Consider the following 25,949-nt stretch of genomic DNA (forward strand, 5'->3'; position numbering starts at 1 on the left):
ACTATTTTATATAATTCATTTTTTATTACACTACTTTTTTTAATTTATGTACATTTTAGATTGAATTTGTTTTTATTGCCTTTTTATATACTTTAACATTATTAAAGATTTCCTTTTTTAATAAAATTATTATTTTATTTATTTATTATTTTTTTATAAAAAAGCATTACATATTTAATTTTTATAGAAATGTATTTAAATTTATATATATATATATATTAAAATATTAATATTTATTTTTATTTAAAAATTTAGATTTTATTTAAAAATATATTTTTATTTATTTAATAATTATCAAAATAAAAAAATATATTATTTTATATATATATATATATTAATTAGATATTCAATAAATTTTTTTTTTTTTTAATATAAAATAATGTAAGAAAGTAAATTTGAATCAAAAGATTATTATATATAAATTGAAACTGAATATTATTAAATATAAAATTTAGCAATTATATAGGATGCATTTTAATTTAATTTAGACGAACGTTTAGTTTCAATAGCTAAATTTGGAGGGCCAATAGCCATATATTAAAATCCAAGTAGAAGAGATTTATTTAAATAGACTGATTTAACAAAAGAAAACATATGTTTTTATGCAAATAACGGGGATTTAATTAATAAATGTTAATTTAAATGTGAAAATAATTAAATTATAGTAGGATTTGATTTTTCAGAAGATGAATTACTAGTAATTTTGTTGTAAAATGGTATATATTTTTTAATAGATCCTTTTATTAATTCAATAAAACCAATAAAAAATTTGTTGTAAATACATTTTTTGAAAATGATGAAATTTAAAGTTGTAAAGTAATTATTAAAATTTTTAATTTATTTAAAATAAAAAATTAAGATTTAAGATAATAGTATGGCATATTTTACAAAAAGTTAAACATTTTATTTAATAAATGATATAAAAAATCCTTAAACAGATAAAATAATATAAATTAATGAATAAATAAAGCCTTAAAAATGGATTTTTTTAAAAACAGAATTAATATTTTATAATTAAAATGAAATTTAAAATTATAAAATAAATAATAATAATAATAATACTGATAACAATAAAAATAATATTTAAATAATTTAAAAAAATATTAATGTTTACTTAATGTAAAGTTTTTAAAGAAAAATATTTGCTTTTTTATAGTTAAATGAACGTGAATAATAATGGATTATTAATGTTTATGAAATAGAAAATTAAACATAATAATATTAAATTATAGTTTAAAACATGTATATATTATATAAAAAATAATAATAGAATATAGAAGAAGATCAAATGTAAAAGATTAATAAAAATAATAATATAAAAAATATAAATATATATATTTAAATATATTTACTTTTATTTTATTATAAAATAGATAAAATTTATTAATATAACTATTTTTTATTAATGAAACTACAATCTTAATAAATATTCAAAAAACTGGTTTTTTCTTAATTCCATTAAAATCCTAAACTTAAAAATATCTTGCTTCATAAGAGTCCTATGTTTTCCTCCAAGAAATCGACGGTTTAAAACTTCTTACTGAATCTCAAAATCTAATTTTAAGAAAAGTACCATAATCTCACGTTAACATATTCGAGCCAATATCTATTCATCCAGCCGCCTTATTGTTTGAAGCATTTCAATCTCTGCAAAATAAAGACCCTTTAAATGACGAAGACATTCGAAATGATAACTAAAGCCTTTTTATAGCAGTTTTAGACTGCATAGAGGCATCTAAATATGAAATCGGTATCTAAGAATAGGCCTTATTATTAAAAGCAGCTTCTTACGGGAAGATGTTTTTGTAATGTGGGAGGGAAAATAAACAAGAGAATATTTAAATAGGTGAAGTTTGTAAAATACTGAGGATTTTAAATGCTTTAAGGAGTTAATTTTTTCATAGAACTATGACTTATTATTAGTTCAAAGGGCTATAATAGGAAAATCTAGTTAAAATTTTAATGAGATATAATTTACATTATTTGGCTAGTGAAATTATATAATTTTTGAAGTTTCATGAAAGCCTTTAAAGCCTAGTTCATTTACATTGGGCTGGAGAGAAAGTTTAAGACGAAAAAATAAGCAATGAAGTGCTTTTAGCGGAAAAAATATATAAGAAAACATAATTTATTAAAGATATATAGTACTTCGAAATCGCTCAAAAAGCCTTAGATGTTGGAAAAGTGAATTTGGCGGTAAAATTGTTGGATTACGAGAAGAATTTGGAAAAGAAAGTCGAAGTTTTAGTCTGGATTTTTGAGAATAATAGTCTATGAAGCGCTTTTTTTGGAAAGAATTATAGAAGAATGCGTTTTGAGTTAAAATTCGGAATGTGTGTTTTTTTTGGTCGGCTTTTTGTGGAATTTTAAGGGGATTTCAGTGGATTCGAAGTGGAAGTTTTTCATGAAAAATGTTATTTTGGAAAACATCTTGGACTATATTTACTTGGAAATTAATTGTTTTCTGAAGCGGTTAATTTCTGGAGAGTTTAAGGGGACTTTCTAAAGGCTGGCTTGGTTTGGATTTAGAAGTGTTTGGGAGAAAATAAAGCTTTTTTGGAAGGTTTAAAGGATGTTGTAGGTGTTTTTTTTGAGGAAAATGGCGGGTAAGGGGATAAGTTTTATAGAGGCTTCGTAAGTGAGCTTTATTAGGGAATTTAGGGGGTTGTAGAAGAGGAAAATAAGGGGTTTTTTAAAGAAAATTTGGGTGTTTTTTCGATTAATGAACACTATTTGAAGAAGAAAATGATTATTGGGGAGAAAAACGAGAAGGAAATTAATAAAATAACAAAGAGCTTGGGGATTGGGGAAAAAAGATTAGGCTTAATTAAGATTAGAGTGTTTTTGGAAAAGGGAAAAGTTGATGAAATCGAGAATTTAGTTGAAAATTTAAATAGAAAGAAATAAATTATTCCATATGAAATTGTTGGAGATTTTTTAATTAAAAAAGGATTTTTTAAAGAAGGACTTTAATTAATTTAAAAAATGAATGATTTTGAAGAAATGAACTAGATTTTATTTAGAATCGGATAATAAAAATTAGCTGTTTAGAATGCAGTTTAGAAAAAAAACAGAGGATTATTATTATAATTAAAATCTTAGATTTTTAATGATAAAGAATTATTAGAATTAATTGATTAATAATTAAATTTAATTAAAAAATGAAATTTTTTTGTTTTTATTTTCTTATTATATATATAAATATTACTTTTTTTATTTATTTTTTTCATTTCTAAAAAAAAAAACGAAGAAGAAGAAGAAGGCAAAAATCTATTTGTTTTTTTATGAGTTTTTTTTTATTTTTTAAACAAAAAAATAATAAATATAAATGAAAAATTTAAAATATTAAAAAGTAATATGTTTGTTTATTTTAATATATTTTTATAGATGTTTTATATATATTTTTAATGAATTTTTTTTATTTATTTTATTTTTAAATTTTTTTTTTTTTTTTTTTTTTAATAATATTTATTTATTTTTTTCATTCTAAAAAAAAAATATATATATAATTACAAAAAAAAAAAAAAAACAATATAATATATTTTTATATATATATAAAAAAAAATATATAAATAAATATTTTTATTTTTCATAAAACTTTCTACTCTGTAAAAGCTTAATAAGTACTTTTTTATAAATTCGAAGTTAATAATTCCTATAATCTTTAAAAATCGGTTCTTAATCTAATATTTTCTGAATTTTTTTCCCTCATTTTTTTCTCGAGAAGTTAAATTCTGTCTTTATTTTGTTAATTTTTTTCCTAAAATTCATCTCTAAAAACATTAAAATTATCTTCTAAATTTTATTTGTCTATTTATTCTTTTTATTCAGTTTCATCATTTTAATCTTTTTATTTCTTTAATTCTTTTTCTAATTCAGAAATTAAATTTTCCTTATTTTCTATATCATGACATTGTTTTTCTATATACATCTCGAATTCTTCGTTATTTAAATTTAAATTCTCATTTTCTACTTTTAATCTTCTTAACTAATAATATATCTCGTTAATATTTTCCATTGTTTCTTTATAATGCTATAGATGATTTTATATACATTCTTGTGTTTTTCTCTCGTTTTAAAACTTTTCTTGCTCTATATTGTTCATATTCTTCTCTAGTAAGTTAAATTATTATAAATATTACTAATATGTACTCTCTTTTAATTTTTCTACGAGTTCTTTAGCATCATCTTTGGTCTCGTATTCTTTTTTTAGAATATAATCGTTTAATTTGTTAATTTCGAAAAGAGATTCGTCACAGTGTTTAGATTTTAAACGAAGGTTTTAAAGTATTTCTTCACATTTTTCGGTGTTTTCGAAATCTATTTCTTTAGCTTTTCTAATATTTTCGTCAGCTACGTTTAAAAGTTCACTTTAGAATTATTTATCGAGTTCTCTTATTTTGTTTTCTTATAATTTTAGCTATTCATGCATTTTGTATTATTATTGTTATTTTTAATTTTCATAATCCTTTAATTATCTCTCAGTTTTTAATAAATCTTATCTTAGTATATCTATATTGTTAAGATAAAAAGAAATTTAAATATAATTATATATATATATATAATATATATATATATATATATAATTATTTTTTTATTTATTTAATATACTATTATAATTTGATAATTCTTAAAATTCTTCTTCTTATATTTACTTTTTTTAAGCTTTTTCTTATATATTTTATTTTAGATTTCTTATATTTTTTTAAAAATTATCTTTATATTGTAAACCTAAAATTCTCTAATCTTCTATTTAGTTTTCTAAATGACCTATTATATTAATATTTTCTTTACCTGAGTATATATTTTACTATATATTATTTTATCTGTTATCAATTTATATATATTATTATTATATAGGTTATTATTATTAATATATATTAGATAAATCTCTTTCATTTAAACTTGAAAATGCATTATTTAAATTTTATTATATATTTCCTTATATATTTTTATTTTATAAATAAACTCCTCCTTCTTAATTATTATTTAATATATATTATATTTATTTATGAAGATCTTCAGATATTCCGTTTCCTGATAATTCAATATTTACTATATTTGGATTGTCCTATATAGCTGATAAAATAGCTCTTCCACCATTATTTCCTATTTCATTCCATCTTTTTTTTTAAATATATATATATATATATATATATATATATATATATATATATATATATATATATATATAAATTATAGTAATATGCCTTAAATCTAAAGAAATTAAAGTTTAATTGTTTCTTATAATATTAGATATGATATGCGCTCCTGTTGCATTTATTTTATTATTTTTTAAATCTAAATGACTTATAGATCTATTATTCACTAATAAAGCATATAAAGATTCTAAACCTGACAAATCAGGAAGTCCTAGTTTATTCCATTCTACATTTAAAGATTTTAATTAGAAATTATTCCTTAATGAATTAAATATTTAAGCAAAACCTATTGCAGATATATTATTTCCTTTCAAATCTATTATATTTATTTAATTTTGAGTTTTTAGAAAAGCAGATAATTCAAATGCACCTTCATCTCCAATGTACATTTCGGGTAAGGAAATACGGTTAGTGACAGATTGGCGTTATAATATTTATATTAAATTAGATTATTGATTTTATTATTATTATTATATTGGCATTATTATTCTTTATGGTTAATATATTTATTATTAAGTTCTATTATACATTTTTTTTTAATTTTTTTTTTAATTTTTTTTTAAAAAAAAAAATACAAATATTTTTTAAGTTTTAATAATTTTTTTTTTTGTAAATAAAAAAATATAAAATATATTTATTGTTATATATAAATTTAATTTTTATTTTTATTTTTTTTGTTCAAATTTCTTAAATTTTAGTTGTCTAATTTTCATAATATTATTCTTATTTTTTATTTTTCTAAACGAATTTTTCCATATAATTTTTTCTATTCTACAAAATCCTATCAACAATTTAATTCACATTAATATTATAACTAGACTACACCTATTAAAATTTCCCCATTTCCTTCGGCACTCTATAGGGATCATCACTAATTGGACATTCCATTTTCCCAATACTACCCGAAACAACCAAATCAATATTAAAAATGTCCATCATTTTTACATTAATATCCCAAGGTGCTCCAATAATAACTTCATCAACATACTTAATAGCTAATATTGATAAAACCCTTTCCTACAAAGATAATATAGGAAAACTATTTCCTTTTTTATCAGAAATTACATCATCATCATGTAAACCTACAATAAGATAATTTCCAAATTCCTTAGCTTTTTACAATGTAGAAATATGTCCTATATGTATCATATCAAAAGAACCGTCTATATATATAATTTTATCACCAACTTTCGGTTCTTGATTTCCTTAAGAAAATTGCCTTATTCTTTTCGTAGTATTCATAAGTTTAACTTTTTAGACTTATTTTTCATTTATATATATATTATTATTTGAATCTTTTTTATTTTATTCCTCTTCCTCTTAATATAAATCGCCTATTTTACTTGCTTCTAGGCCTTATTCTCCTGACATTTTTCGAATTTTTTTAATATTTAAGCTCGGCTCAGTTTTAGTCATTAATAAAAGTCTTCCCACTATATCTGTAGTGGATATTCCTTCTGTTCTTTTAAACATTACAAACCTTCCTTTTTCTTTAAATTCCCAATATTAATCTCTTCCATCAGGTAATAAAATCATATCGTCACCATGTGCTACGTGAGAGCAGTTTAATTAATCTAAAAGTTCTAAAGAAGGGTCATATGGCGCGTTTTCGAATATTTCGTCAACCCATTTACAGGCTCTTGCTATACCTACTCTTTCCTCGTAATTTAAGACAGGAGGACCTTTTCGTTTCAGAACTTCTTCCTAAGAAACTACTCCTAATACTAGAGTTTCGCAAAGTTATTTAGCTTATCTAATGGCGTTAAAATGACCAGAATGAGTCAAATCAAATACTCCGTCTACATATAATCTTTTTACTTTAGGAAGCTTTAAAGGAGGATATAATGGAATTTAAATAATTTTTTATTCAGATTATTTCAATTAGGTGTAGTGGAAGTTTAGAAAATCATTTAATTAAGCAATTTTTATATCGGCGTCTTTTTAAAGTTAAAGATTATTTATTTAATTTGATATTTAATAAATGTGATCTAAAAATTATTATTCTTTAAATTTATCAGAAGTTATTAATCGATTTAAAATTAAAGTTAAAAGAGAACAATAATTTTATAAATCATTAGTGTTTTAAGTATTCATTTTTAAATTTAATGATTTATGATTAAATATAAATGAATATAAGGTAAATGTAAATTATTATATTTATAAAAATAAATAATGTTTATATAAATATATATATATATATAAATATATATTGTTTTATTTTTAAATATATATATTTATATTTATTTTATTTTTATTTATAATAATTTATATTTAATTATATCTTTTTTTATAAAGAATATGTCTTTTTTTTTAATTTTTAATATTTATAAATATATATTTATTTTCTTTTTTATTTAAATATTTAAAATACAATATGTAATATAAGTTATTTAATATATAAATATATAATTTAATTATTTAAAATAATTTAATTAAAATTTTTAGAAATTCAAACACTTTAAAAATAAAGTTCTAATATATTTATTTTATTCAATTTTATTCATTAAACATATAATATATAATGTTATTTATATATATATTATCACAATTAATTATTATCAATATACTAACAATTTTCAATTTTTTAATTTCTTTTTTTTCTTTTTATAATCTTAAACATGAATTTCTATATCTTTATTTTATTTAAATCCATCCATATAAACTCTTTTTATTTTAAATTTATTATCTTTTTTTTGTATTTATTCTTTATTTTGCTTCATTTTCTTTTAAAATTTATTACCAAAAATATTATCATTTTAATCTATATTTATACAGTTTAAATGATTAAATCCTTCACAATATATGCATTTAATTTTTTCCAATTCTAATTTTTCAACTTTATTTTATCTCTATAAATTAATAGTATTACAATCTTTTTATAAATGTCCTTTTTTTTAACATTTATCACATCTTATTCTATTTATATTATTACAATTTCTTGAAAAATGGCCTACTTAATTGCATTTAAAGCAACACTACATAAAACATTCGCTTTAATAATGATTTTATAAACAAGAATAGCAATTTCTTTTTTATTATTTTAACATACAAGATGATATTTCTATTCGATTTTGAAATATTATGTATTTTTTCTCATTTTCTATATTTAATTATTTCTTTAAATTTTCAGGAAAATCCTTATATTCTCTATCAAAATAATGATTTCTTTTATACCTTTATTAATTGATTTAAGGTTCATAATAACCTTTCTAGTCTTCATCATCTTCGTATAAATATTAATAATAATAATCTTCTTATTATGATGAAGTTTCAACGAAATCTTCGTTTGATAAATAATGCATTTTTTTTTTTATTATTATTATTATTCAAAAAAAAAAAATTTAACCTTTTTTATTTATTTTTTTATAAAAATAAAATTATATGAAAAAAAAAAAAAAATTAAATTATATATATATAATTTTTTTAAAAAAAATTACATATAATGGATTTTATAAAAATTTGTTTAAAAAAATAATATTATTTTGACAAAAATATTAGTAATTGATTATATTAAAAACTTATTTTACAAATTAATATAATTTTAAAAAGGAAAATTAAACTAGTTCATATTTTTTTTAATTTTTATAAAAATTTCTTTTTATTCTTTAATCTCTATTAATCATAATACTAATTTTATTATTTTAATTATTCTTGTTATTTTTATTATTCATAAATTTATTTATTTTGCCATTCTTAATATTATTGATCTTTTAATTATTTCAATTCTTTACTTTATTTTCTTTTTTGAATCTTTATTAATTTAAAAAAAATAAAAAATTATATAAATAATAATATTATTACATCGGGAAAAGAAAAAGGATTTTTAATCTTTTAAATCATTAATTTTCTTCTATTATCTGCATAAACTTTTTATATTTAATTCGGACCTTGATGACTTTCCATTAAAAGTCTTTTATGTTCTTCAAATTTACTTGTTATTTTATAAAAAATAACTATTTAAATATAAATAAATATTTATTAAATACTCGTTATTAAGCTCAACTTTAGATTCTCTAGTTTAAACTCTTCCTTTAGAAAAATTAAATTTTTCCATAAGTAAATTTTGTAATTATAATATTCTTTATTTTTAATTATCTATTTGTTTTATAAATTAAAATTGAAAAAAAAATTAAATAAAAATAATAAATACCTTCAGGTTATGTTTAATAAAGAGTTTTTGAAAAACCTTATGTTATAGATAAATTAGATATTTATTTTTTATGGTTTTAAATAAATTATCCAGAATTTGTATATCTAAAATTATTTTAACTTCTTGACATTTAACTTTTAGACATCATTATAGTTTTCCAATATTACTTTGATTCGACAGATTTTTCATATGTTCTATATATATAAATATATATATAAATATATATATATATTTATATATATATATTTTTTATAGTTATTTGAACAAAATACAGATTTATAATTATAATTTTATTAATAAGTAATATAAATATTAATATATTATTTACATAAATTATTCAATTATATCAGATATATTATATCTTATCCTAGCACTATATTTAAGAAATTATTTACATTCTTTATCATCAAATTACTTGAATTCATTTTATCTATACATAAATCTATAATAATCTATACAATCTCTCAAAAACTCAACAATTTTTTCATATAATATAATATTATCTTCAAATGCAATATACTCATCACTAATTTAATTTACTATCATTTTCATGTAAGGTTAATGTTTTTCTTTAATAATTTAACTTTTTTCTAATTATCTATTATTACTTGTATTTTTATTATTCTAAATGTTACTTTAATTATTACTAGAATAATTTTAATCATTACTTTTTTCTAAAGGTTAAGTATTAAAAATTTCATAAATAATCTCATGATTTTGCTATTATCCAAATTAATTAATAAATTAATTCTTTTTTTTGGCTTCTTTTTTTTTTTATTTTAATTATTAAGGGAGTTCTAATTCCTTCACTTATCGAATTTAGGCTTCGATTTATTTTAAAATGTTCTTTAATTCAAAATCATCTTCAAGTTTAAATTATTCTAATTCCATTAAATGATTATTTAATTTATATAATTCGATTTTCTATTCGATTTTTTCACATAAGCTTTTTAAATTTGTCTTTAAACAATATAAAATTTAGTATTAATATTAAAGGTTTTGGGTCATGAATTTATATTGAAATTATTCATCAAGAATCTTGTTGAATATGTGTTCAATATAGTATTTTTAGTGCATATTTCTAAATATAAGGTTTAAATGTTTTATTCGATTTTCTTTAAAAATTAATAAAGGAGAATCTTCTTAATTAATTTCTTATAAATTATTCTTATTATCTATATATTTTTTATAAAATTTTTAAATTAATAAGTTTAAAAATATGTACCTTATAATAATATAATTGAAACACATTCACATAATGCAATTATTTCTTCTAGTTTTCTATTTAAATCTATTTTTTAAGATGGTCTTAATGAATTGAAAATCTGATTTTTTATTTTATTTAAATATAATATAAAATTAAATATAAAATGAATAACATTTTTTATCCTTGATTTGTCTAATAAAGAAGATTTTAAAATTAAACATTTATCCTATATAATCTTAGTAAGATTACTAATCATTATCTCCTACATTTATTAATCTGAAAAAAATATAAAAATGTAAAAAAATATATTATCGATAAATAAAAATATATATACCTTTTCTAGTAAAAGGTTCATATTAAACATATTTTAATCCTTCGAACATATTTTCACGAAGTATGGGAATAACATAAAAAGTTCTAAATCTTGAATACTATTATAATTTTATAATATCATAATCTTTAATAAATAATATATATTAAAAAATATAGATATATATATAAAAATATGTATTTATAAAAATATAAATATATAAATAAATATATAAATATATAAATATATAAATATATAAATATATATAATATTTTTTATTTTATTTTTTTATTTTTATTATTTCATTTATTTTCATATATATTGCCATTTATAATTATACCATTAAAAGTATAATCTTATTTTATTCTTTATAAATTTTGATTGTTATTATCATTTGATCTTTTTGACTCATTTATTTGCCAAATTTCATTATTATTTTTATTAAAATTTGATTGATTTATACTTATTTCTTATTAAAATTCTTATTATATATTATTTTTTATTTATTAATTATTATCATTTATTTATTCATCTTTTATATTATCATCCGATGTTTTTTTATTTATACTTAATTTTTATGTATCATTTTTAAAAAATAATTTTCGAGTAGAAGGCTTATTATTTATTTCTTATTATTATGTTTATGTTTAAATATTTTATTCTTATATATTAGAATCGCTTATTTACATATTGTCTTTGTCTTAATTATTATTTTACATTTACGGTTATATTGTTGTTCTTAAACTTTTAAACTATGAAATATTATATTAATATAATTTGGTTAAATATTCTCTATAAAAAGGATTATTCGAAAGGTCTATATTTTTATATCTCTATTCTTATTAAATTATGTTTTTTTATTATTCTGGCTTTTATAATACTTATAAATTTTCTTCTGTTTATTGGGAAATTATTTAATGTTGATTTTTTACGTTTTTATTATATTTGATTTATTGTTGAGACTATAATAAAAAAATATAATATATTTTATTTTTTAAAAAACCTTTATTTTATTAATATTTATCTTATTATGATTATTATGAATTCATTATTTGTTTTTAAATTAATTTTTCTTACATTTTTTTATTATATATATATATATAAATATATATATTACGGTTTTTTTTTATAATATATTTATAGAGAGAGAAAGGATTAAAGTATTATTTTTAATATTTAATTTTTATTAAAAATAATATTTAAAAAAATAAATAAAAAATAAATATTAAATCTAAAAAAATAATATATAAAATTATAAAATAGTTAATAAAAATAGATTTAATTAATAATTTTTTTAATATTTATATATATATATTTAAATATATTATTATTATTTTTTATTTATTTTATTATTAATTATTTTTTTCTAAATATATAATATTTTTTTAATTATTAATATTAAATATATAATTTTAATATTAATTTTTTAAAAATAAAATATTAAAATTTTAATTATATAATTATATATTATAATAAATATTTAAAATATTTTAATATTTTGTTATTATTTTATGTTTTATAATTATATAAAATTAAAAATAATATAAATATAAAATATTTAATATATATTTTAGTTTTTTCTTGTTTAAATTAATATATTTTTTATTATTCTTATAATTTTTAATAATATTATATTTGTAAATAATTTTTTTTGTTATTTTTTTTTAATCTTCTTTATTTATCTATATTATATGATAAAAAACATTAAAAAAAAAATTTTAATAAATTTTAATTAAAACATACAATAATCAATAATAATATTATATTAAAAAAATAATTATTATAATCATATTTATTTTAATTAGTAAATATAATTTTTAATTTAAAAATTAAAAGTCAATATAATAAAAAAGTAAATAAAATAATTTATTAGGAAAAAATGGTAAAATCTTGCTAATAATTATTATGTAATTATATATATATATATATATTGTAAAAATAATAAAAAGGTAATATCTATAGTATAAAAAATCTTCATTATCACAAGAGAAATGAAAAATAATAATTATTAAATAATGATAAGAAATCTCCTATATCTATAAAAACATAATTTACAGATGATTTTATATTCTATAAAAGTAAAAGAACATTCAAGAAAAAAATTAATTTAAGAAAAAAAATAAGAGTTGAAGGTCATAGAGGCTCAGGAATTCTCTATGCAGAGAATACAATTTAGAGTTTTGCAAATGGAATAGAATTAGGATTGGACTCAATAGAATTAGATGTTTGGTTTTCAAAAGACAATAAAATAGTGGTATTAAATTTATATTATATATAAACATATATATATATAAATATAAATATATATATATATATATATATATATATAATATTTATATATATATATATATATTTATATTTATATATATTTTTGAATATATATATTATATTTAATGTTTAATGCATTATTATTTTTTATTTTATAGGTTGTTCACGGTACAGATGATCATACTTTATAATTAATAGATGGTTCTTTTAAAAAAATTATAGATATGACATATTAAGAAATGTTAGAATAATATACAATTGAAGAAGGTTAGAAAATTCCATTATTACTAAACGTATTAGAACTATGTAAAGGAAAATGTAGAGTTAATATAGAACTAAAAGGTGATGAGGAAAATTTGTGTGAGGAAATTTTAAAGTTATGTATTTAAGTTGGAATTGTAGATAGAATTCATATTAGCTCATTTAAACATATTCATTACAATTATTTTTGTAATGCCATTAATAAATTAAATCTTCAAAAATTTAAAATTTAATTTGGATATTTAATTTCTTAAAATAAAGATTTTGATAAGTTTAATTAATGGTAATATAAAAATAATATTTTAGCTTTTCCTATTGATTTTGTTTATGATACATATAGCCTTCCGTTTTTGTATAAAGCTAAAAAAAAGGAATGTAACTTTCTGTCTATTTCGATTTTAATATTATTGAAAATCACTAGATATACAAAAGACTTATTGATTTGGAAATTGATGTTATAATAACTAATTAACCGAATTTCTTAATTAATTTCATAAAAACAAAATGCACTTGAATTTAATTTTTTTTTTTTTTTTTTTTTTAAATGTCAATTTAATTTACATATTTTTTTATAAGAAAAAATTACTTGCCTTTTCTAGTTGTTATTTTTTTTTTATTATCCATTCTTATTTTTCATTTTATTTATTTTTAATATTTTTATATAATTACTGTTTTTTTTTTTTTTTTAAATATATATATATTAAACATTTATCGTTTATAATAAAATAATACATATTATTAAAAATTTAAATAAATTATATTAAAAAATATATAATTAAGAATGTTTTGATAAAATTAAATATGCAATATATATATATTTTATATACCATATATATTATTTTAAAATAAAATAAAATTTAATAATAAATAATATTTTATTAATAAAATATCGTTAAAATAATATATTTTATTTTATTATAATATTTTTGTTTTTATATTTACATTCAAAAAATTCTTTAAATAATTTTTTTTTATTTTATTTATTTAAACTATTACATATATTAAACAAATATCATTATTTAGTCATCCCATTTCTTATTAACTCACGATCCGCTTTATAACATCCGAATAAAGCGCATAAAACAGTAGAACAAGGTACTCCCATTCTTTTTTTATATTATTTAAAATCATATTCTTTAATAATTCTTTATAATTCCTCATCTTCATACTTTTTAATCATTTTAGTTTTTTCTTCTATTTTTTTAGAAAGTGATTCATATTCTTTAACAAATTCTTCTCTGTTTTCATACTTTTATTATTATTTTAATTTTTAAATAAAAAGCTTAAAATATATATATTTTAATTACTTTCTTTATAATTGCATTATTCTCATAAATAAAATTTTAATTAGTTTAGTTGCTTTAAACTTAATTATTACTTTTCTTTTTATTAATAATAAATATATATATATATATATATATATATATATATATATATATATATATATATATATATATATATATATATATATATATATATATATTAATAATTACTTAATCTATAGTATTTTCAATTTATTATATAAACTATTATTAGAAGTTAAATTTCGAGTTTTTAATAAGAAGTTTAATATTTTTTTAAGTCTAAATAAATAAATATAAATGAAAATATAAATATCTATATATATATAAATATATTTATTATGTATATTTACATATATATATTTAATACCTCATTATATATAATATCATTAGTAGTTAATTTGGAAGTATTTAACTCATTTAGAGTTCTTTAAATGATATTTTTCTAACTATTTTCGATTCCTTAAGTAAGATCTTCTATATCATCCATTTTTTCGATTTTTCTTTTGATAGTTTCTTCATACTTGATTTAACTGACATTAATTTTACCTAAATTAATATTCAAATCATAATTCTAGAAATTGTTTTCTATTTAGCTATTCTATATATTATCAGTTTTATAAATATCTTCTATTACAAATCCATCTATTGAATCCATATACTTACTAATTAACATATTAGCCTTATAAATATTCAATGAAATATTTAAAATAGAGACTATTTCTTATAATTCTTAAGATTTTTAAGCCCTAAAAATTAAAAATTCCTTAGCTTTTTAATCTAAAAAATCAGGAAGTTAAGAATCAAAGACTTTTTCACCAGAATTCCAAATACTTTGAATAATCCAGGCAAGTCCTTCACTTCGGCAATCTTTTCCTATTTTGAGATTTTCAAAGAGAAAGATTTTTTTTCCTTTAATATAATTTTTATACTCTTTTTTTTTCTTATTAAGTTCTCTTTCGTTTTCTTATATTTTTTTATTATTTTTGTCTATTATATTGGTATAATTTTATATATTTTTTTTTATTTTGGCTATTTCGCTTTCTATATCATTTATTTTTTATACATTTGTCATTAAATTATCTATTAAAAGTTACCTAGACTATAATTATGATTATGAAAATTAAACTTAATTTTATTTTTATTTATTCAATGAACAATTTTGGCTTTAATTTAATTCATTATTAGGTTCATTTTTTTAAGTTGTACAACTATTTTTTACTGTCGAGCTTTTTTTTTAGTCGTCATTTAGGTCATTTTATAGTTATTATTGAAGATTTTATAATTGACGGATTTTTTTCTATAGTGTATGGTTTTCTAGACGTAAAATACGTGCAGTGTTTGTTTTAATTGATATAAATTACTCAGATTCTCGTATTCTTTATACTAGATAAGACTCAATTATTCCAGCTTGCTTTTCGTAAAATCTAATACGGTCAATTATGCTTTATACACCATCTCCTTCTGTCGTTTTGAATAAATCGTTGATTTATTAACGCATTTATTCCGGAGTAAATTCTATTTATAAATTATTTTCACCTTCGAATTTATTTCCTGTTTAATCATTAAAATCTGCTGGTTCTTTTATATATTGAATTTTGTTTGTTTGTTTATTTATTTTTATTTGTTACGTTTTTTTATATAATTTTTAATGTGTTTTTGGACATTTCTATTTTCATCTTCTATAAAATAATTATAGGTATTGGCTTTTACTTTTTCATTTATGCTTTTTAATTATTATTAGAAGATTTTAAAAAAGCTATTATTGTATTATTATTAAACCTAATATTATTATTATTAAACCTAATCTTATTATATTTTAACCTAATCTTATTATTATTATTATTATTATTATTATTATTATTATTATTATTATTATTATTATTATTATTATTATTAGATTTAATTTGATTCTTATTATTTTTATTTATTTTATTATATTTATTGATTATTTTTTTTATCTTGTTAATTTGAATAACTTTTGAATTATCGAACATTCGGAGGAGGTGTTTATTATTTTAAAAGCTTAACTAGGTTTGGTAATTTTATTTATTATTCTTTTTATTTAAAATCAATAGATTAAAAAGAAAATGTAGATTTGGACATAACTCTAGTATTATTATGAAATTATGGTTTTTATTTATTTTATTAGGAAATATTATCAATTATTTATTTCTTTTTTTGGATTTTGACCCAATTTTCTAAACCTTCTACTGTTTTTATATCATTTTATTTTTCTTATCTGTTAATAATCTAGTTATGTTTTTATATTTATTATTCCTCATCTAATTAATCCTCTAATTTTTTATAACTTTTTTATATTTATTTATTTTAATATTTTATTTTTTTACATTTCACCTAATAAAAGTATATTTTATTTATCTTTTTTTTTTAATTGGTTTCTTATTATTTATTCAAATTTATTTAAATGCATTTCTTTAAATAATTTACATTCCCCAATTAAAGCTTTATCACTTATTTAATGTTAGGTTCGAAAGTTTGTATTATTACGCTTTTTTGCCCTAGATTTATCATATAAAGGGATTTAATAAAAATTTAGGTCGTTTTATTCATTATGTAGAATTTTATTTTCAATGTGATTTTTAGCAATGTTTTATATATCGATTTATTGACAGGTTTTTTTGACTAGTTTAGGAAATTATACAAGTTGATCTTTACTATAAGATATATATTAGGTACTGCTTTTGTTTTTTATCTTATACCCCGGCATAATTCTGTTGAATAAAGATCAAAATCATTAAATTTATTTATATTTGTGTTTTATTATATTTGATGGGAAATATTATAAAAACTATAGTTTTTGTATTTAACATGTTTTTATTTTTAACTCATTAATTTGTTTATATATTATTTTACTATTAAGTGTTTAAATAAAATTACTTTATAGTTTTATTTTTATAAAAAAACGATTTATTTATTATAAAATTAATACTAAGTATTAATAAATTGATAAAAATAATAAAAAAATAGTATTTAATATTAAGTAAACAAATAAACATAAAAATGTTTATATATATATTATATATATAATTATATATATATTTATATATTTAAAATTTAATATATATGTTTATTTATACATATAAATATTTATATTATTTTTCTTATTTTTATTTTTAAATTATTTATTTATAAAATTATTTTATTTTATCTTATAATTTATATATATATTTTTTTTTATGTATTTTTATAAGATTTTAAATTATCTTGATGTTTGTTATTATATTTAAATTTTTTTTTTTTAATTATTAAAAGAAATAAATATAAATTTTTTTTATTTATCAATATATATTATAATTTATTATATATTATATATTTTGTATTAATAAAAATTAATTATTTTTCTAGTTATATTAAATTTTACAAAATAAAAAAATATATAAAATTTTATATTTTTAATCTATTAATAAAAGGTGAAAAGAATCCAATTGTTAATAATGTAATATTATATATTATTTATTTATATGATATTTTTAATTAATATTTATAAACTTATATTTATATAAATATAATTATAAATTAATTAATATGTATAACATTCATTATATATTGATTAAAATTATTATTTTGTTATTATATTTTTTCTTAAGTTATATTATAAATTATAATAATAATATTATTATTTAAAATTTTATTATATAAAAAGTTCTTATTTTATTTTTATAAATACTTAAAAAAAATGCATTATGTATATTTCTTTTTAATATTTTAAACAATATTCTGTTAAAGTAATTTTTATTCATAATTTAAATATAATATTTATATTATTTAAATATGCTATATAAAAGCGACATTAAACAATGCATTTTAAAATGGATATTAATAAATTTTTAAAGAACCTATAAAAGATTATGATAATATTCAATTTCCTACATAAATAACATTATTTTAATTTAGTAATTAAGATATAGTAAACCATAAGGCTATAACAATATCATTATGGGTTAAAAAGATATAAGTATTATAAAAATATATAGAAGAATATAAAATTCCATTATATTATATAACATCTTCGAAGTATTTTTATTTTAATAAATAAAATTATTTAATTCTATAAAAAAAAAATAAGATTCGGAAGTATATTACCATAAAATGGTAATATAAAATTAATGTTTGAAATTTAAAAAAATAATTGCATTTTTAAAACTTCATCAAAAACTTTAAATAACGAAACTGATACAATATAAAAATTTGATACTAAAGAAGTAAATATAACTTAATAATATTTATATATATATATATACAAAATTAAAAGCTTTTTGATGACGAAGAATGGGTATTTATCTTTCATTCACGTCAATTTGATTAATCTATAGCTTAAAATAATAGAATGTTTTCTTATATTTTAAGAACTAATGTTTATAAAAGTATATAAAAAGAAAATACTGATTTGGGAATTTATGGATATTCTGATAGTTTTGGATAAAATATTAGTATTTATTTAGGAGGAGTTTTAAGGCCTGAAGGAATTAATTGGGTGGGGAAAATAGGACATGCAAGAATTTATTTTGATTCGTATATAAATGATATAAGTTTAATAGAATCTTTAGTTTATTTTTAAGAATAGAAAATAACAGTAGTTAATTTTGGATCAAAATAAGAACTAGGAAAAAGTATTTAAGATAAATAGGAGTTTATAATAGAAAAAAATTTTAGTTTAGATGGTTCAGTTTTTATTTAATTTTCATTTATTATTATGGATATTAAAGCAGTTTTGAAAAATAATATTTTCTAAATTTATAGTGTAATATATAATAAATATACAAACAAATATAAATATACTTATAAATAAAAATATTTAATAATTTTTAAAAGAATTTTTTTCTACATATATCAAATAAAATTGCTTAATTAAATTAATTTTAAATTTTTTGATTAATAAAATTAATATTAAAATATACAAATTTAATAAAAAAAAAAATTTAAAAAGTAAATAATAAATATATATATATTTATATATATATTTATATATATATTTATATATATATATAAATTTATAACTTTTTTTATATAATTTAAATATTTTTTTACAAATAATATAATATTATCTATTTTTATATAAATATATAAACAGACTGATACAGATTTTTCTGATAAATTTTCAATTTAATTTTTATTAGATTAGGTTGTCATTTTTTTTAATGGAGATTTCATAATTATTGATAGAAACTTGTTTTCTTTATAAATGAATTTATGGATTACCTTTCGTATATAAATTTTTAAACTTTAGGATTTGTCTAAAATTATTTTTAGGATATTTTTCGAAACATAAACATCTAGTAATGTCCTACTTATTAATAATACTTAATTGTCATTTCCTTTAGATTTTAAAAATAGATAATTTCAAATTAAGTTTGTATCAAAAAGCTAAATAAAAATAGCTAATATTTTTGTTTTCTAAGGCTCTGTTTTTGTTAGTAAAAATTATTTAAGCATTTCTAAATAAATTAATAATTGCAGTTTATATTTAATTGGGTTACAAAATAATATTTAAATTATTCAATGTATTAAATGTGACTTTAATTTTGTTTTATCAGATTTTAATACTTGCTTAATTAATTAATGTAAATTTAAGTAATTATAAGTTGTTGATAATTTATTAGGAGTTTGTTATGGTATAATTTTTTTATATATTCATTTATGTATATTTATAGATTTAATTTGTGATATTAATTGTAAAACATGCCTAGAAAGCGATAGATCTAATTGTTAATCCTGTCCTGAAGGTTTTTACATAGAAGGAAATTTATAAAATGGAGTATATACAAAGGGAAAATGTTAATGTAATTTAATATATATTTATATTTATTTAAAATTAATAAATATTTATATAATTATATATGTATTTACAAATATTTTTAAAATAAAGAATGTGATTAATAAAAATGCAAAAAATGTACCTCTTTAAGTATTTGTTAAGAATGTAAAGAAGGTTTTTTTTTATAAAATAATATATGTAATCCTTGCTCAAATATTAATGATTGTATTTAATGTTTATAATAATAACCTTTAATATGTACTTAATGTGATATTAAATATTTATTTAATGGATAATGTGTAGATGAATGTGATTTAGGATATTATAAATCTTCATTAGTTTTAACTTAAAAAGGAAAAACCTGTGAAAGTAATTTAAAAATAAAATTTAAATATATTATATACATACGCATTTTTATTAAAAAAAATAGGATGTGATAATTTTAATTTAGGATGCTATGCTTGTAGCTATAATATTTAATAAAAGCTAACTTGTACTATATGCTAAATGCGTTAAATAATAAATGGAATAATAGTAATTTATTATGAGTATAAATCTTCAGATAATATAAATTTATGTTACAGTAAATGTCCTTATGGATTATATGGAGATAGTTTTTCTTTAAAATGCGAAAATTGTCATTCAAGTTGCCTATCTTGTATTGATTCTTCAACTTTTGTTTAGAATGCAATGAAAAAGAAAACCTTATTTATTTATAGACTCAATAACATAAAAATAAGGTTGTTCTTTAGATTGTGTAAAAGAGTATTATATAGGAGATATAATAATATAAATAAAAGAAGGATACAAAATAGATAATATATAAAAGAAATGTGTTTGTATAACATAATATATATATAAATATATATATATATATATATATATATATATATATATATTATATTTTTATAAATATTTTAGTGTGTTAATAAGGATGTTTAATATGTGATTAAGGAATATGTATATTAGCTGATAAATATAATACTATAAAATATTAAGATATACCAAATTTTAGTCCACTTTCTGAATCTGAAATATCAACTTAATGTTAAAATGGATATTTTAAAAATGGGAATTCATTAAAAGATACATATACAATATGCTTTAAATGTTCTTAGCAGTGCAAAACATGTATTTCTTAAATAGAAAATTCCCAATATTAAGGAAATATATGTAGTTCATGCTTTGATAGTAGTTTTTTGATGAATTTTTAGTGTATATAGATATGTCCTGATACTCATTTTGCTAATAAAAATACTTAAAAATGTGAGATGTGTCATGAATATTGCCAAGGGTGTATAGGGAATACATCTTAAGATTGTTTAAAGTGTAAAAGTTAATATTTTGAAGTCAATTAGGTCAGTTAAAAAAGTTGTGTTGTTTAGTGCTAAGAAGGCTTTTATTATATTCTTGAGTAGAGAAAATGTTTACCTTGCCATCCCAATTGTAATTCTTGTGATGGTCCAAGAAACGATCAATGCGGAAGTTGTAAAGATGGGAAATTTAAGGTAAATTTGAGGGGTTTTTATGCTGAAAATATAGCTTGTCTTGACGATTGTAGGTCTGAAATAAATCCTTAGATAGATCCTTGGGAAGAGGGGCATTTAATAGGCTATTATAATGATACAGAAAATTAAGAATGTGCAAAATGTCATGGTGCTTGTTCGAAATGTGAAAATTCTAGTGTAAATAAATGCTATTAATGCACTAAATATTAGCAGGTTTAGTACTATTTTCAACCATAAATAGGTGATAATGATATTTCTTACGGATAATGTCTAAGTAGCTGTATTAGTGGGTATTATATGAACTTTTTAGATAATAAATTCGTGTGTTCTAAGTGCTAAAACGGGTGTTTGGAATGTATAAAAAATAAAAATTAATTTGCATGTTTTTCTTGTGTTTTTGGATACTTTCTGTACAATCAAGTATGTTCGGAAAAATGCCCTTTAAATTTTTTTGCTAATGAATAAACTTAAAAATGCGAATAATGCGAAATACCTTGCGAAACCTGCGAATTTGCAAAAAATAAATGCACTAAATGTATTTAATAGGGGGAAAATTAATTAATTTTATATAAAAATACTTGTATTCTTCCAAATATGTGTCCTTAGAGGTTTTTTGTGGAATAAACATAATTAAAATGTCTTCCTTGTGAGGGAAATTGCCTTGAGTGTTTTTAAAAAAGTAATTAATGTGTTTAATGCAAAAATGGCCTTTTTGCATTTAATTTTTAGTGTATAATTGAATGCCCTTAAGGCTTTTTTAATGATGTTCTTTTAGGAAAATGCTCTTTATGTGCAAAAGAGTGTGTTTTATGTAAAAATTTTTCAAATTAATGCTCTAAGTGCAAAATTGGCTATTTTTTTTATAATAATTTATGTTTAGAAGAGTGTCCAGGGGGTTTTTTTGAAAATTCATAACAGTAAAATTGCTCTAAATGTGCTCTAAATTGCTCTAGTTGTGAAGGTGCAAAGGATGATTAGTGTACAGGGTGTGTTTCAGGTTTTTTTTTAAGGGATAATAAGTGTAATGTTAGGGATATGTGCAGAAATGGGACTTATCCAGATTAAATTAAAAATTAATGTTTAAGTATTTTCTTTTTTTAATAAAATAAATCAAAAACATATATATTTTTTAGATTGTGATTAAAGCTGTAAAGAATGTTTTGGACCGACAAGAAGTTAATGTTCTGAATGTAATTCATAATTTTTTTTATATAAATAAAAATGTACGGAATGTCCTGAAGGGTGTAATAATTGCTCTAATGATGGAAAGAAATGCTTTAATTGTAAAATAAGATTCTATCTTTTCCGAAATAATTGCCTTTAGTAATGCCCAAAAGGGTTTTTTGAAAATTCTGAATTTTAGATTTGTAGTTAGTGTCCAGTTTAATGCTCTGAATGCTCAAAAGAGGCCTCCTAGTGTAGTTAATGTAGTAAAGGGTATTATTTGTCGCAGTAGAATAGCTGCATTTAATGTTCTGTTGAAAATTGTGAGAAATGTGAAGGTAATTAATAATGTGAAATTTGTTAGAATGGATTTTTTATGAGAGAAGATACTCTTTTGTGTTTAAAAGTGTGTGGAAATAATTATTTTGAGAATTTAATCAATAGAAAGTGTGAAAAATGTGACCGTTAATGTAAAAAATGTGATGGACCGTTTTCTTATGATTGCTTAGAATGCTAATAGGAAGGATTTTTCGTAGAAGAAGGAGTTTGCGTGAATTAATGTCGGAATTCATTTTATTTAAAAGGGAATGTGTGTTTAAAATGTGATGAGAAATGTCTATAATGTAGTGGAAATGAGACTAATTGTAGTCTATGTTTACCTTAATTTTTCCTTATTAAATCTTTGTTTTCCTGTGTGGAAGTATGTCCAAGTGGATATTTGGTGGATGTGGATACATGTGTTGAATGTAGGGAGAATTGTGAGTTTTGTGCGACTTCCTTATTTTATTTAAATGGGAAATGTTTAGAAGATTGCCCTGTAGGATTTCAGGAAAATAAGGAAAGTAGAAAATGCGAAGAAATCGAAGGAATTGAATGTGAATTGAAATAGGATTATTTTAATTCTCAAAGTTTTTTTGATAATAAGAATTATGATTTAGTGTTTTTGGCAAATTCCTATTCAGATTTGATGATTGAGAAATTTGTATGGGAGATTTATGAATACAATATTAAAATTAAAGAAAAAAGTGTTTTATTTGATTAAGAAATTGTTTATAAAAGGAATGACTGCTTTATTATCGAGAAGGGAGTTCTATAAGGAAATACTTAATATAATGTTTAAGTTAATGTTTATTCGAAAAATAATTAATAATAATGCATTTAGAAAGTCAGTTTTAAAACTCCTGTATTTCTTTAATAAGGGAAGATTGAGTATTCTCTTTTAAGTTAGGATTAATTTTATGTTTAATATTAATTTATTATTTCTGAGTTTATTATTTAGAAAAAAGACAGTTTATTATTTGATGTCTATTTGGAAGACATTTAAAATAGTTCAAATGTTCTCTTTTTAAAGGAAAATAGTACTTTAGATTAAATTCCATTTAAATTTTAACAAAAAATATTAATTAGTTCTTAAAGTATAAGCTTTTTAGTAATTTGTGTCATAAAAGAAAAAAATGGAAGTTTTGTATAATTTAAAAGTGATATATAGTTGAAAACAGTAAATAGAAAATATAATCAATAAGACTTTTTTGATTATGCGAAAACCAATTTTGAATTTGAGAATTTGTTTCAAATAAATCAACTTTCGAATATTTTTTATTAGTCTTATAATGAAAAGTAATAAATATATGATAAAAAAATGCTTCTTTTTACAAATTTCTTTTCCACTTTCGACTCTATAAACGGGAATTTCGAGAACTCCTGTAAAAATGAATTTTTCTGTTAAAACAATAATGGAGAATGTCAAAGAAATACGTTTTTTTAATGCAAATGCAAGTAAAATTTTAAAGGAAAAAATTGCTAATATACTAATAATGAATATGAAATTATAAATAAAGCACTATCAAGTATTATTTCTAATCGTTTATTTATAAATAGTAATATTTAAATTCTTGAAATTATAAAGAATTTGTCTATATAAAGGGATATTCTTTCTATTTAATAAATTGTAGTTTTAACAAAGAAATTAAAAGAAATATAAATAAATTATTAAAATATACATATTATATAGTTTATTTTGGAAAACATAATGTATTAAATTTACACAGAGAGCATAAGTACAGAAATCGAAAAATAAATAATAGAATAAGCACTAATTTAATACGAACAGTTACTCAATTTATAAATAAAAAAACTTTAAAATGAAAACTAAATGTATTTCTTTTATAATTCCACATATTTAATATATGAAATAAAAAAAATAAACTAAACAGATACATTTTATTAAAAAAACTAAATTCTTTATTTTTTAGAAATAAATTATAAATTTGACCCTTTCTAACCATTTACTGCATATAATTAATTCCCAGGCTCATTTAAAAAAACACTCAAAATAATTAACTATTTTAATATCCAAGAAGTTGACATTAATTAAATATAATAATAAATAATAATCTTACAAAAACCACTCTAATACCCCAGAATAAGCCCTTTGGATTAAATTTAAAACTCTCCATATCGTTGCTTATATTTAAAAAGACTATTAAATGAATGGAGTGAAGAAGGATGCTCATTTTAGGATGAAAATAATGGCTAAATATTATGTAAATGTAATCATTTTTCAACTTTTTCAGCAAATATAATTCCTTTTAATGTATAAAATAAACTCTCGATTGATTAATTATTAATAGAAAATGGATGGGAGACCTTATAAGAGTTTTAAGAGTAAAAAAAGAGCGAAAAAAGTCAAGAAATAATAATTAAAACTGTTTTCAAAAAATAAATTTTCGAAATTTCTAACCCTTGCGGAATATACGCATTTTTAACAATTATTGCTTTTTTTTTAATTTGTTTGTACATATTTACATTCAAAACGAATTACAAATAGAATATAAAATAA

The 25,949-nt window shown here is 18.1% G+C and overlaps 5 protein-coding genes across 5 annotated transcripts, besides 40 other annotated features; 2 read left to right on the forward strand and 3 right to left on the reverse strand. All coding sequences in view use genetic code 6, as the record gives it.

The window, feature by feature from the left end:
• Positions 1-126: 126 nt before the first annotated feature.
• Positions 127-157: a microsatellite.
• A 74-nt stretch (positions 158-231) lies between these two features.
• Positions 232-283: a microsatellite.
• A 96-nt stretch (positions 284-379) lies between these two features.
• IMG5_126970 (vacuolar sorting protein, putative) lies at positions 380-2,277 on the forward strand (the record flags this gene model as incomplete). The annotated part of the gene is made up of 2 exons (XM_004032187.1): positions 380-1,290; positions 1,374-2,277. 2 exons carry the CDS (start codon positions 380-382, stop codon positions 2,275-2,277), a joined length of 1,815 nt encoding a protein of 604 aa, XP_004032235.1.
• A 1,122-nt stretch (positions 2,278-3,399) lies between these two features.
• Positions 3,400-3,482: a microsatellite.
• Positions 3,414-3,479: a microsatellite.
• A 107-nt stretch (positions 3,483-3,589) lies between the features above and the next one.
• On the reverse strand, positions 3,590-5,644 carry IMG5_126980 (leucine rich repeat protein; the record flags this gene model as incomplete). The annotated part of the gene is made up of 2 exons (XM_004032188.1): positions 3,590-4,512; positions 4,612-5,644. 2 exons carry the CDS (start codon positions 5,642-5,644, stop codon positions 3,590-3,592), a joined length of 1,956 nt encoding a protein of 651 aa, XP_004032236.1.
• Positions 4,549-4,585: a microsatellite.
• Positions 4,800-4,883: a microsatellite.
• Positions 4,807-4,883: a microsatellite.
• Positions 5,136-5,194: a microsatellite.
• A 46-nt stretch (positions 5,645-5,690) lies between the features above and the next one.
• Positions 5,691-5,725: a microsatellite.
• Positions 5,692-5,723: a microsatellite.
• Positions 5,726-5,840: 115 nt separating the features above from the next.
• On the reverse strand, positions 5,841-8,385 carry IMG5_126990 (hypothetical protein; the record flags this gene model as incomplete). Its single annotated transcript, XM_004032189.1, has 4 exons — positions 5,841-5,864; positions 6,108-6,325; positions 6,506-7,099; positions 8,337-8,385. The coding sequence occupies 4 exons, from the start codon at positions 8,383-8,385 to the stop codon at positions 5,841-5,843; spliced, it is 885 nt and encodes a 294-aa protein (XP_004032237.1).
• Positions 7,340-7,372: a microsatellite.
• Positions 7,357-7,513: a microsatellite.
• Positions 7,388-7,443: a microsatellite.
• Positions 7,515-7,588: a microsatellite.
• Positions 8,386-9,507: 1,122 nt separating the features above from the next.
• Positions 9,508-9,558: a microsatellite.
• Positions 9,559-10,980: 1,422 nt separating this feature from the next.
• Positions 10,981-11,091: a microsatellite.
• Positions 10,989-11,087: a microsatellite.
• Positions 11,013-11,101: a microsatellite.
• Positions 11,101-11,142: a microsatellite.
• Positions 11,143-12,017: 875 nt separating this feature from the next.
• Positions 12,018-12,081: a microsatellite.
• Positions 12,042-12,091: a microsatellite.
• A 26-nt stretch (positions 12,092-12,117) lies between these two features.
• Positions 12,118-12,184: a microsatellite.
• Positions 12,168-12,229: a microsatellite.
• Positions 12,230-12,660: 431 nt separating this feature from the next.
• Positions 12,661-12,694: a microsatellite.
• Positions 12,695-12,708: 14 nt separating this feature from the next.
• Positions 12,709-13,872, forward strand: IMG5_127000 (hypothetical protein; the record flags this gene model as incomplete). Its single annotated transcript, XM_004032190.1, has 4 exons — positions 12,709-12,736; positions 12,779-13,083; positions 13,256-13,495; positions 13,699-13,872. The coding sequence occupies 4 exons, from the start codon at positions 12,709-12,711 to the stop codon at positions 13,870-13,872; spliced, it is 747 nt and encodes a 248-aa protein (XP_004032238.1).
• Positions 13,094-13,219: a microsatellite.
• A 325-nt stretch (positions 13,873-14,197) lies between the features above and the next one.
• Positions 14,198-14,247: a microsatellite.
• A 123-nt stretch (positions 14,248-14,370) lies between these two features.
• IMG5_127010 (hypothetical protein) lies at positions 14,371-16,637 on the reverse strand (the record flags this gene model as incomplete). The annotated part of the gene is made up of 5 exons (XM_004032191.1): positions 14,371-14,607; positions 14,666-14,740; positions 14,852-14,941; positions 15,030-16,231; positions 16,291-16,637. Coding segments are annotated over 5 exons (1,950 nt in total), but the record flags the coding sequence as incomplete, so codon positions are not given.
• Positions 14,758-14,841: a microsatellite.
• Positions 14,971-15,028: a microsatellite.
• Positions 16,428-16,501: a microsatellite.
• Positions 16,490-16,612: a microsatellite.
• A 334-nt stretch (positions 16,638-16,971) lies between the features above and the next one.
• Positions 16,972-17,009: a microsatellite.
• A 677-nt stretch (positions 17,010-17,686) lies between these two features.
• Positions 17,687-17,730: a microsatellite.
• Positions 17,689-17,730: a microsatellite.
• A 58-nt stretch (positions 17,731-17,788) lies between these two features.
• Positions 17,789-17,830: a microsatellite.
• A 1,790-nt stretch (positions 17,831-19,620) lies between these two features.
• Positions 19,621-19,671: a microsatellite.
• Positions 19,622-19,668: a microsatellite.
• Positions 19,624-19,679: a microsatellite.
• Positions 19,680-19,687: 8 nt separating this feature from the next.
• Positions 19,688-19,750: a microsatellite.
• A 1,537-nt stretch (positions 19,751-21,287) lies between these two features.
• Positions 21,288-21,342: a microsatellite.
• Positions 21,343-22,866: 1,524 nt separating this feature from the next.
• Positions 22,867-22,898: a microsatellite.
• Positions 22,899-25,949: the final 3,051 nt, after the last annotated feature.

Source organism: Ichthyophthirius multifiliis (assembly GCF_000220395.1).
Source record: "Ichthyophthirius multifiliis unplaced genomic scaffold scaff_1120509251000, whole genome shotgun sequence".
In the NCBI taxonomy this organism is placed as follows: Eukaryota; Ciliophora; class Oligohymenophorea; order Hymenostomatida; genus Ichthyophthirius; species Ichthyophthirius multifiliis.